General features: G+C 33.6%; 1 protein-coding gene across 1 annotated transcript; it reads left to right on the top strand.

Moving 5' to 3' along the window:
- The first annotated feature begins 693 nt into the window (after positions 1–693).
- On the top strand, positions 694–3,294 carry LOC142629774 (L-type lectin-domain containing receptor kinase IX.1-like). The gene is made up of 2 exons (XM_075803809.1): positions 694–1,853; positions 1,962–3,294. The coding sequence occupies exons 1-2, from the start codon at positions 994–996 to the stop codon at positions 3,217–3,219; spliced, it is 2,118 nt and encodes a 705-aa protein (XP_075659924.1). The 5' UTR covers positions 694–993; the 3' UTR covers positions 3,220–3,294.
- Positions 3,295–11,445: the final 8,151 nt, after the last annotated feature.

Here is an 11,445-nt window from a genome sequence, read left to right as displayed (position 1 = left end):
TAAACAAACTGATATCAAAGTTTTTGCTTTTACAATAATATTCATTAAAAAGAAGAAAATGTCATTTTTAATTAGAAATTTGAGTATGTAACTACTACGTATTTTTGGTGCGAAGGTCACTTTATAAGTATTTGTGATGTGTGAGGGGCAAATGTCAAAATTCAAGTCTTTAGGAGAGAAATTTATACCTATATACACTTCAATTAAATTAGAGTAAAATTATATCTTGTAAAATAAATAAATAAAAGCTTGAGATGTACATTAGGCCTAGCGTTATATCTAAAAAAACCCTCCTCAAGATGATTATTACCAAGTACCAACATAATATCTGTTTTGTTTACTAACTAAGCAATAGTACTTTCTTGATTTGATTGCTGATTAAAGAAATTTGATCTATATCTCTCCAGGCCTGTTTTGTATTAGAGTTCAAATTCACATTTTTACATTTTAAACAATATTATACATATTTTTACACACATTTTCACTCATATATATTTTTAAAAATTACAAAAATTTCATCTCAAATTACAAAAAATTTATCTCAAATTACTCTATCAAAACATCCCATGTAAATTGAGAACGGAGGTTGCCAGAGCTCATTTGAATATCAGAGTAAAAAAAAAAGAAAAAAAAAAGGCAACAATCATGTATGTGATTTATGAGCCAAGTAATCTTTATTTGTACAGCTGGGTGGAGGTACTACACGTCAGAAAATTGAGCAAGTTGTACGTTTACATGGTCATCGTTGATTAATCTAGTGTAAAGTAATATATAGTAGACCAAAGTCAATCCAATTACTTCAAGTTGGTGCCGTGCTTTATAATTTGGTAGACCAATATCCAAATTGACGAGGAATGACAAATTATCATCATGACATACGAATAGACCAATATCCAAAAAAAAATAAAAAGTCCAATTTAACCATGGCTTACAAATAGGTACTTCCATCTAACAATCTAACTGACCTTCACTCATTCCTCTCTGCATTCAGCCATGGCACTCTCCAACATACCTTTTGGCCTTGTTCAACCTCCTCAAAAAGTCCAATTTCTTTTCAATCAGCTCTTCATCTTCTTTTTGATGCTACTTCCCAATGCAATGTCAATTTCCTTCAACTTCCCTAGTTTCAAAGCAAATAACAGTAACCTAACCTTCCGACGTGATGCGTTTATGAAACCAGATGGCCGTCTCTATCTCACAAAGGATACTCTTGAGGGCCCCATCGGCGCAAGTGTTGGTCGTGCCTTTTATCATGAACCAGTTCACCTTTGGGATAATAGCACAGGGAAGCTTAACGTTACAGACTTCACCACGAACTTCTCCTTTATCATTAAAGCTGTCGATAAGAATGCTGGTGTCGCTGATGGGCTTGCTTTCTTCATCTCACCATTTGATTCTAGTATCCCTAACAATACATTGGGGGAGAATCTTGGTCTGTTTAGTCAAGAAACCGCTATCAACGGCACTCAAAATCAAATTGTTGCCGTTGAGTTTGACACTTTCCATAACTGGTGGGATCCAAGTGCTCCTCATGTGGGAATCGATATCAATTCCATTATCTCAAAGGTAAATGTGACTTTGCCACCAAGCATTAATATTACGGATGGGTCAACAAAAAATGTACGGGTAAGTTACGACTCAGCATCCCAAAATCTTAGTGTGTTCCTAACTGATGAACCAGCATGCAGTTGGAATTCTAGTCTTTCATATATTGTTGACTTAACTATTTTGCCGGAATGGGTTAGCGTTGGTTTCTCCGCTACTACAGGTTTGGCGTTTGAGTTACATACAATACTTTCTTGGTCATTTAATTCAACTTTAGAGGCTGGAGATGTGTCTACTCAACCAAACAAGACAGGAGGTGGATTTACTCAAACAAACAACAGGGGAAATGGGAGCATTCAACCAAACAAGACAGGAGATGGATTTACTCAAACAAACAACACGGGAAATGGGAGCACGAAAAACAAATTGGCGTTGATCATTTGTTTAGCAGTGAGTTCCGGTGTAGTGAGTTGTGGTATAGGTCTACTTTGGTTTCTTTTTTGGAGAAAAAGGGCCGGTGGGAATACAGAAGATTCGGGTGATGATGACAATATGGATGATGAATTTGAAAAAGGAACAGGGCCAAGGAGGTTCACATACCGTGAACTTCTGAATGCAACAAACAACTTTGCAGAACGAGGGAAGCTTGGAGAGGGAGGATTCGGAGGAGTTTACAAAGGTTTGTTAAGTGAATCCAATGTGGAAGTTGCAGTTAAGAGAGTCTCAAAAGGATCAAAGCAAGGAAAAAAAGAGTACAAGTCAGAAGTGAAGATCATTAGCCGTTTAAGACATAGGAATTTGGTTCAACTCATTGGTTGGTGCCATGAACAGCGTGAGTTACTTCTTGTGTATGAGTATATGCCTAATGGAAGCCTTGATTCTCATCTATTTGGAGCAAAGATTATGCTAAAATGGCCAGTAAGGTACAACATAGCTCAGGGATTGACTTCTGCAATACTCTACCTTCATGAAGAGTGGGAACAATGTGTAGTGCATAGAGATATAAAGTCTAGCAATATCATGTTGGATTCAAACTTCAATGCCAAACTTGGCGATTTTGGCCTTGCTAGACTCGTAGATCATGAGTTGGGCTTACAAACAACTGTGTTAGCTGGGACCGTGGGCTACCTTGCCCCGGAGTGTTTCTCCACTGGTACAGCTTCTAAGGAATCCGATGTTTATAGTTTTGGGGTGGTTTGTCTTGAAATTGCATGTGGAAGAAAGCCAGTCGATCCACGGGCGGAACCAAGCAAGGTTAGGCTAGTAGAGTGGGTGTGGGATCTCTATGGAAATGGTCAACTCATTGAAGCCGTTGATAAAAGCTTAGGTATGGAATTTGATGAAGGGCAAATAAAGAGTTTGATGGTGGTTGGATTATGGTGTTGTCATCCTGATCCCACTAGCAGGCCCTCTATAAGGCAAGTAATGCACATTCTTAATTTTGAAGCTTCTTTGCCCAACCTTCCATCAAAGTTGCCAGTGCCAATGTATGTTGGGCCCCCAATGGACCTATGTAAATTATCCAATACTTCATCGGGTTTCACCAGATCTAAAGATCAAACGCAATGTTCATGTAGTAGTTGTTCTACTAATTCGTCTATGTCAACTGGCCCAAGCAAACCTCTTCTATATTCAAGCAAAGCTGAAGTGGAGTTAGCTTCAACTATGCATTAATGTATATGATAATTCAAACTCTTGTAATGAACTTGAAAACATGCATGTATCATGAATGTAAACTTTTATTTAAAAGTGTCTTTCCTGAATGGTTTGAAAAATGAAGTATGTTTACAAACTAGTTTATAAAAATTCACATTTTACCCAAAAGCTTGCCTGCTGACAGCTTTCGTAGGAATTCTGGCTGTGCCTCAATATTGGGAAACTAGATGTGCCATTGGAATGAGTAGCTCTTGGCTGTACGTTAGATTTCAAATGAAAAACAGATAACAAATAAAATAGTTTTGCCTACTTTTATACAAAGACAAAAATGGATGCAATTGACTAGCATTACAACATAGGACCTGAGTAATTAACTAGTTAGTAGCCACTTATGAAAGTTAGAATAAACACAAGACTTAGTATTTGTAACAAAAGCCTATACACAAGGAAACACAATGCAGCTTAGAATACTACACTGCATCACTTTACTACTCACAAGTATCACTTACTCTTGTATGGTAACATTAAGATTATTTTCTATTTATTTTTTTTAACAATGGACTTGTTCATACCAGACTATACTTAATAGATGATGAAATGCTCAAACATTCACACTTGAACTGTTTCTTCTCAAACTCGGGTCATAAATCCGGATTGAGATCAGGGTATTGCACCTGATGCAATTCCTTTGAATGGTTGAGATTGATAGTTGTAAAAAACAACTTTCAATCTCAACCATTGATTCAAAAAAGTTAAGAAAAAGGTTTAAAGAAGTAAAGAGTGAAAGTTAAAAAGGTGAAAAGTGAAAAAATAAAATAAAATTGTGAGTGGAAATGGTGACTTATGTCTAGATCTTATTTATTTAAAAAATAAACTAAATAAATATATTAGTAGTGACTTATGTCATCATGTAAGAGACAAATTGAAAAATAATATGACACTTGTATCTGGTACTTATTTCTTACACAATTCTGAATTTGCTTGTAAACTTCAATATTTCACTATAATATGCGTTAGGTGATCTGAAAAAATTAGTTTTCTTTTCCAATTAATGGAAAAATAATTTCATGCCTGTAAATGCGCATCATCTAGCATGAATTATCGAGTAGACTTGGAAACTTTGGAGTATTGTAACTTAAGGTATGCTTTGTACTTGTGGAATCTTGTAATTTGGTATTTGTAATTCGTTACAATATCAATAATAATATATGTTATTGTTCTTCAATTCTAGGTTGATTTGTACTTTAAAAGTCCTATTAAGTTAGGCAACGACAAAGTCCATCTTTTTGGTGCTGACTCTTTCTTGCATATGGTCACTTAGTACGAACAAGCTTATAAAATTGTTGTATGCTCCAAACAGATCTCAATATCAAAATGGTTTTCATTCAATTTTTGAAGAAATAATCCCTATACTCTTTTCTAAAATGATATCCTTTTATTATTTGATTATAAGTGGGTCTTCTAAAATAAAATTATAAGTGGGTTTGTTTTTTCTAAAGGATTATAAGTGGGTTGTTACTTGTTGGACTTAAAAGTAGAGTGTGGCTATTTTCGTAATTGGACTTAAAAGTAAACAATAAAAATAGAGTGCGGCTATTTTGGTAATTGGACTTAAAGTAACCTAGACATCTATTTATTATTATACATACTTTAGTTACAAAATTAGTTGTAGTCTCTAAAGCTACAACTTTACTCAATAAATTAAATATTACTACATATTTTGAAAATCTAACCGTTAAATTGTATATTATTTACGCTCTTAATATATATATATATATATATATCAAATTTTGTGTCAATTAGATATTATTTACTATTTGATCTATAAGTTTATATTTTATGCATAATTTTAAATTACAAAAATTTGCAATTTAAACAATTTATTGATAAAATAGCTATTGATCTTTAATTTTCTAGAAATTTTGCGAGCATAGAGAGTATAAGAAGAAAATATAATCCAATAGTGGATTTGTCAAAATTCAATTTCACTAAAAAGATATTAAGTAAGGTTATAGTCTAATACCCAACCAATCTTGTATTTAAATTTTGTCCTTTATTATTTTCTTTTCTCCCCGGCCCAACCCGCATCTGAACTGACATTAGTCAACACTAACTTTAAACCTTTAGAATATCCACATCAGTAGATGCAAAGTCTTGCATAATAGAAAAAGATACAAACTTTACACATTTTGCCTCAAAAATGCTCCACATCAGTGCTTCTAAGAGTGTGCATATTTGCACATTTGCTACAGTAACCGTGCATATATGCACGGTTACCGTAGCACTTGCATATAATATGTTAGTAATTTTTTCTCTCTCCTTCTCTCTGTCTCTTTGGTTGCTCTCACTCTCACCTCACTCTCACTACCGCCGATCATCAAAGAACGCCACATCAACAGAGAACACCACACCATGCATCAACTAAGAACACCACATCAAAAAATTGTTAGGATTAATGCCCTTAAATCCTATTGTATGATGCTATGTGTGATATTATGTATGACATTATGTATGACATGATGTATGACTTAATATTGTGGTTGATAAAGTTATTTTATTATTATCTAAAATAATGGTAACATGAATATGGGACATTATCATATAGTCCATGAGATGCATTGTATGTGATTTATGTGAAAAGTCACAGAAGATGTAAATCACAAGTTCTTTGTAAACTCAGAATTTATAGTTCATAGTCGGTGATGAAATTGGGCATTTCATCTGCGAAGACTATAACATGTCAATTAAGATGATTTGTCTTGATCATGGAAGTGAAAACTTCTAGTTGATATGTTGATATGTTTTAAGAGTTAAAACATATTGAACAGGACCGCTGTGAGATTTATTATTCTTCTAACGACTGTAAAATGAATAATAAATCTCACGACTTCTATTTGCATGAACTCTTAATCCTGAGAGAATAATGGACCTGATCATGAAGTGTAGGTTGCTTTGATATATCAGGAGTGAGATCTGAAGTGACGGTCAAAACCTCGCATGTTGGGCAGCCACATTTAGTGTTGATGGAACATATATTCTCAAGATGGAATTCATAGTCTCTTGATGGAGATATAAAATATTCCCTTGAGATAAGTTTAATGGGTTCAGTTATTCAGAGAGTTAGGCCTAACCACTTTAGTAAGAAATTGCTAAAGTATATATTTATGAAATTGGATTTCATAAATATATAATGAATAACTTTAAAGAATTAAACCGGGTACTCAAGGATAAGATGTAGTAATTTATAAAGTGGCAGTCTACGTTTATGACTTTGTGTTACTACGAATATTTTATGAAGGGGTTACGTGTTTAATAAAGTCTTGGGATATAATTTATTAATAAGGCCTAGAGTGCAATTATATTTATATAGTGGTATTAAATATAATTAATGGTAACTTTAGACTTGTCAAGAGTTGACGGAAAAGCCCAAGGCTCATTGGAGCTAGTGTCTTATTGGTCCCTTTTGGTCCCACTCCAAGCCACACACTAAAGCTCAATTGGAAAGGCCCAATAGGCCAACCCAATTAGATAATCAGTTAGTTATAAAGGGAGAAACATACAGAATTTTTATTAGAAGAGATTAGAAAAGAAAAGAAATGGTGTGTGAGAGAGTGTGAGACACACTTTCATTCTCCCTTTGAAAAACTGATTGAGAGACCACACATCTTGGGCGTAAAGTGGAATTGGAGTGAAGATTAAAAGTGTTCCCAAGTGCTTCTAATCTTTGTTTTAAATTTCCCCACACCAAGGTACGCCATCTTGTTCTTAAATTCTGAAATTTACATTGTGCACGTTATCAATCATGAATGAAATTGATCCTAATTCGTCGCTTCCGCTATGTGTTTTGCATGAGATGCAAAACCAGAATTTTTCCTTCAAAAATTTCTTCCAAAATCAAGTAAAACAAGAAATTAGTATTACACAGGATTTGTTTAGTTGCTGAGAAAAACACAAAGAAAAAAAAAAATAAATAAATTTGCAATAAACCTCACTCAAATTTGAGTGGAGCTAATCGTTTTCCTTCTATTTCTACTCTTTTCCACCACTTTCTCACCAACCAAACAAAAAATAAATAAAATTAAAAACAAAAAAATTAACAACAAAAAAGGCGTACCTTGAAGGACCTGGATCTTCAATGCTAAGAGGAGCATAAGAAGACCAATTAGAACCAAGAAGCGAAGCTATTGTGATCACTGGACCGCCGAAACCGGACGTTGACAAGAACAATAGAGCTCGCACCCAGTTTCAAATTTCAAATCAAAATTCGAATCCGGTTTTCCTAGATTTCAAAATATCGAGGTTAAGGAATTGAATTCTCAAGGAAACGAAATTTTCCGGGAATTAAAATTTTTGACCCTCTGAAATAAATGAATAAAAGTAAAAACCAAACAAACCAACCGCTAATTTCCTTTGCGTGTTGGGTCTGTGAAAGAGAGGGGCAGTGAGGGAGAGAATAATAAAAAATGGTAAAAGATTAAATATTTTATTGAATAAATGTGTAAAATAGATAAACTAATATAGGTGTTTTGTAAAAATAGGTGTATAAAATAGAAAAATAGCTTTTTTGTACAAAATAGATGGAAATTTTGGATGCTCTTAGGTCTTTCTTTTACCCATCTTGTTAGCTAGTCACGGTCTTCTACAGTTCAGTCAATGTGAGCTAATTTGGTGGGGTTGAGGGTCGTTGGGCACTTCACGTGGTTATACTAGTAGGCTAGGATCACTATATTTATTAAATTAGTAATCTAAGAAGAAAAAAAAAATATGACCCAACGAGTTTATACTTTATATCTGTGCTTTGCACAAAATTTTTTATTTTTAAGTATATAAGTATTAATATTTAAAGTAAAATGTTTAACTATAAAATTGGTTATAGTTCAAGACTACAATCTTACTTCATATCTTTTTATTAGAAGTGAATTTTGACAAATTCATCAGTGAATTATATTTTCTTCTTATATCCTCCATGCTTGCAAAATTTTTAAAAAATTAAAGATTAATAGCTATGTTATCAATAGATTTTTTAAATTACAATTTTTTTTTTTGTAGTTTAAAATTATGCATAAAATATAATTATATAGATTATATAATAAATAATATTCGATTAATACAAAATTTGACATATAAATTAAGAATGTAAAAAATATGCAATCTAACAATTAGATTTTTAAAATATATAGTAATGTTAATGATACATGCAATTTAACAGTTAGATTTGTGAATACACCCCAACACAAGTAAGTTTCCTGGTCTCCAAAGAAAGATCTCAACGAGGGGTGAGGATATATGCTTGTGGGGGTTTGAGTATGGCTATGAGAGTAAAGAATCTTTGACACAACCAAGCAAAAGAAAGAACTGAGTCTGAGTAAGAGAGAGAAAGAGATAAAGGAAAACACAAAATGGGGTTTATACAATTTTTTAACAAAAAGTTCTCTTCAATGCCAAGAGTGCCAAATAAGAGGCTGTTTCCTTGGTCGGCGGAAAAGCCCACGGAGCCCAAGCGCAACCAGTTAGCCAAGGAGACATAACCAACAGGCAATTAACACTAAAATATTTCTCATATCAGTAACACCCACAAGCACAAATCTGACTCCACCTCACTCTTTCTTTCTTTATATATATATATATATATATATATATTTTGTACAATTTGATCACTTTGTTACATTTGTTTTCCATTTTTTTAAGGATTCATACCACTAGACCCTCTTGTGACCTTTAAAGCTTCAAGTACCAAACACAACAATATAAAAAATCAATTTTTTTGTATGAATTATTTAACCGTTGAAGCTTCAAAGCAAGGGTGCCAGAATGAGGTCCACTCATTCTACCTAAACTTCATAATTTTTCATCAATGTAAATAAAAGGCCTTTAAAGTTTTTTTTTTTTTTTTTTTAAAGAAAGGATGTCACTGACTCACTAGTAGTTATTTTTTATTTTTTATTTTTTGGGGGCTAAAGGTTAATCACATTCAAACGAAAAAGTGATAGCTAGCCTATAAACATTGACTAGTGACAACACATACCCAACACAGAACCCAATATCAATATACACATAAACTAGGACCAAGTGACCAACAAACAACAGGAAACTTCAGCGAAAAAACAAACAACAGGAAACAAAACAAGCTAGCAAACTAGGGAAAACTCTTAGGTACTTTCAGATTATATTGAAATGGTGCTTCTTCCTCTCATATTTATGGTGGACACCATCATGAATTTAATGAGCGGACCCTACCATGAATGTAAGAAGAAAAAACACCATTCTCCGTGCTCCGAGAGTACCTAAGAATTACTCGCAAACTAGAACAAAACCAGGACACTAGGATGCCTCTGGTGGAGGACATTCTATCTTCTAAGAAACCAATAGTAAACATAATGAGGGATTTAGATAGACACCTACAAAGTGGGGAATTTAAATTATTTGAATTTATAAGCACTCCCTTAATGAGGAAGTCTTTGAACATAATTTTTGTGTCATGATCCTAAGAGCATCTCTAACAGCTTAATCAAATTTTCACACTATTGAGAAAGCAAACAGTTTTATCTAACAAATTTTTCAAATACATTTTTCATTAGACTCTTTATCCATTTTTTTTATCACATTTAAATATTACTTTTTCATTAAATATTTAATCTTTTTTATTCTTTATTTTTAATGTGCACAAATAAAGGGAGAGAGTGGTTGAATATTTTAATTAGTGAATATTTTAGTCATAAGAATTTATTTGGAGAGCAGCAGTAACTTTCGATGTGTGGAGAGTACTGGAGCTAATCTATTTTATTTTTTTTTAGATTTTGAAGAGGTTGTTGGAGCTGATTTTTGTGAATTTTCCTCCTAAATATGGCTTTAGAGAGTGTACTGGATTTGGTGATTTGCTCTAATGCAGCTGACAATGATAGGTAGAGTAAAAGTGATAAATTAGTATAAAAAAAATGATTTGTTACACTCACAGTCAATTGTGTCAAAATTGCGGCACAAAATTGTGGCATAGAAAAATTGTGGAAATGAATTTAATCATAGTTTGACATCAATCCCAAAAAGATTTCAATGATAAAATGTTACTTCCATATCGTCTAGTTATAGATATTCAGTTCAAACCCTCAACAATAACGGCACAATGTTAATTGCTGGTTCAAAGAAACTAGTGAATGAATGTAGTAAATTATTTAGTATGAGCAGCTTTTGAATCCCTTTTTTTTTTTAAAGAAATATTGAGCGGGCTAAACTCTAATGAGCATGTCTATATGGTCCTCCCGATTTAATCCATAACGAGAAATTTTGACTTTGCTTGAAGAAGTCGCGACTCTTACTAAAATGGAGAGCCTCTTGGTGAAAGAGTGTCTATTGATGACTGTTGAAAAAAAAAAATTAAATAAAGGGGAGACTCTTGATGAAGGATTACAACCTTTGAAAAATGTTACAAATTAAAAGTTTGCATTTATGTTATTTTATTTTGAGGTACCAATTAAGGTAGACCTCATAGGCAAACTCTTTAATCAAAGATGTGGTGGTTTTATAGATAAATTTATTTTAAATTAATTATGATTGGTTGTTGGTTTCTTCGCTTCCATATGATGGCAGTAGTATGCATTGCCAACCTTCATGTAAATCCATTGCAGCCACCGAGTTCTATCCTCTCCAGACTCTCGAGTTGAACAATATTATTTCTCAACAGAAATATACATTCATTATTTATTTTCATTCTTGCTCTAGTCACTAGTAAGCATAGATACAAATATGCACTAGAATGTCTATAATATATACTAAAAAGTCCGAATAGCATTAAAATTTTAAAATGATGAGGAAAATTTTGGACCAACCCTAAAAAGGGACGGTTGAACTCAAAATTTAAGATTGTCCCCCAAAAGGGACGATCAATCCCTGAGAAGGACGACCAATCCCCGAGAGGGACGATCCTCCAGGGGTCGACGAGTCAAACGATTCCTGGTCCGAGCAACCCATCCTTAGGGTTTCCCCACGGCTTGTGTGGGGCCTATTTACATAACATAGCATGGAAATTACTTGCACATCACGACCAAAGGCCTTGTCGCTCAATCAGATCTCTTATATATGGAAAGGCAATCCCGAATATCTCGGAACCCTTCTCTCTACAAGGAAACTCCCTCGTATCAAGGGATTCGAATCAACTCTCTACCACTATATAAACCGCCAACCTAACCTTTCTTGAGGTATGTGAATTCTCCCTAACTCTTGCGCTCTCAAGTTCTTTGAGATTCTTCT

The sequence above is a fragment of the Castanea sativa genome, chromosome 3 (genome assembly GCF_040712315.1).
Source record: "Castanea sativa cultivar Marrone di Chiusa Pesio chromosome 3, ASM4071231v1".
NCBI classification, from domain to species: domain Eukaryota; kingdom Viridiplantae; phylum Streptophyta; class Magnoliopsida; order Fagales; family Fagaceae; genus Castanea; species Castanea sativa.
This window is presented reverse-complemented; position numbering and strand designations above follow the sequence as displayed.

What these genes read in the sequence shown, in the direction of transcription:
- LOC142629774 (XM_075803809.1), top strand. Translation starts at nt 994, where the DNA reads ATGGCACTCTCCAACATACCTTTTGGCCTTGTTCAACCTCCTCAAAAA. An exon ending in GTGTCTACTCAACCAAACAA is followed by an intron (nt 1,854 to 1,961) that starts GACAGGAGGTGG and finishes AAATGGGAGCAC; the next exon opens with GAAAAACAAATTGGCGTTGA.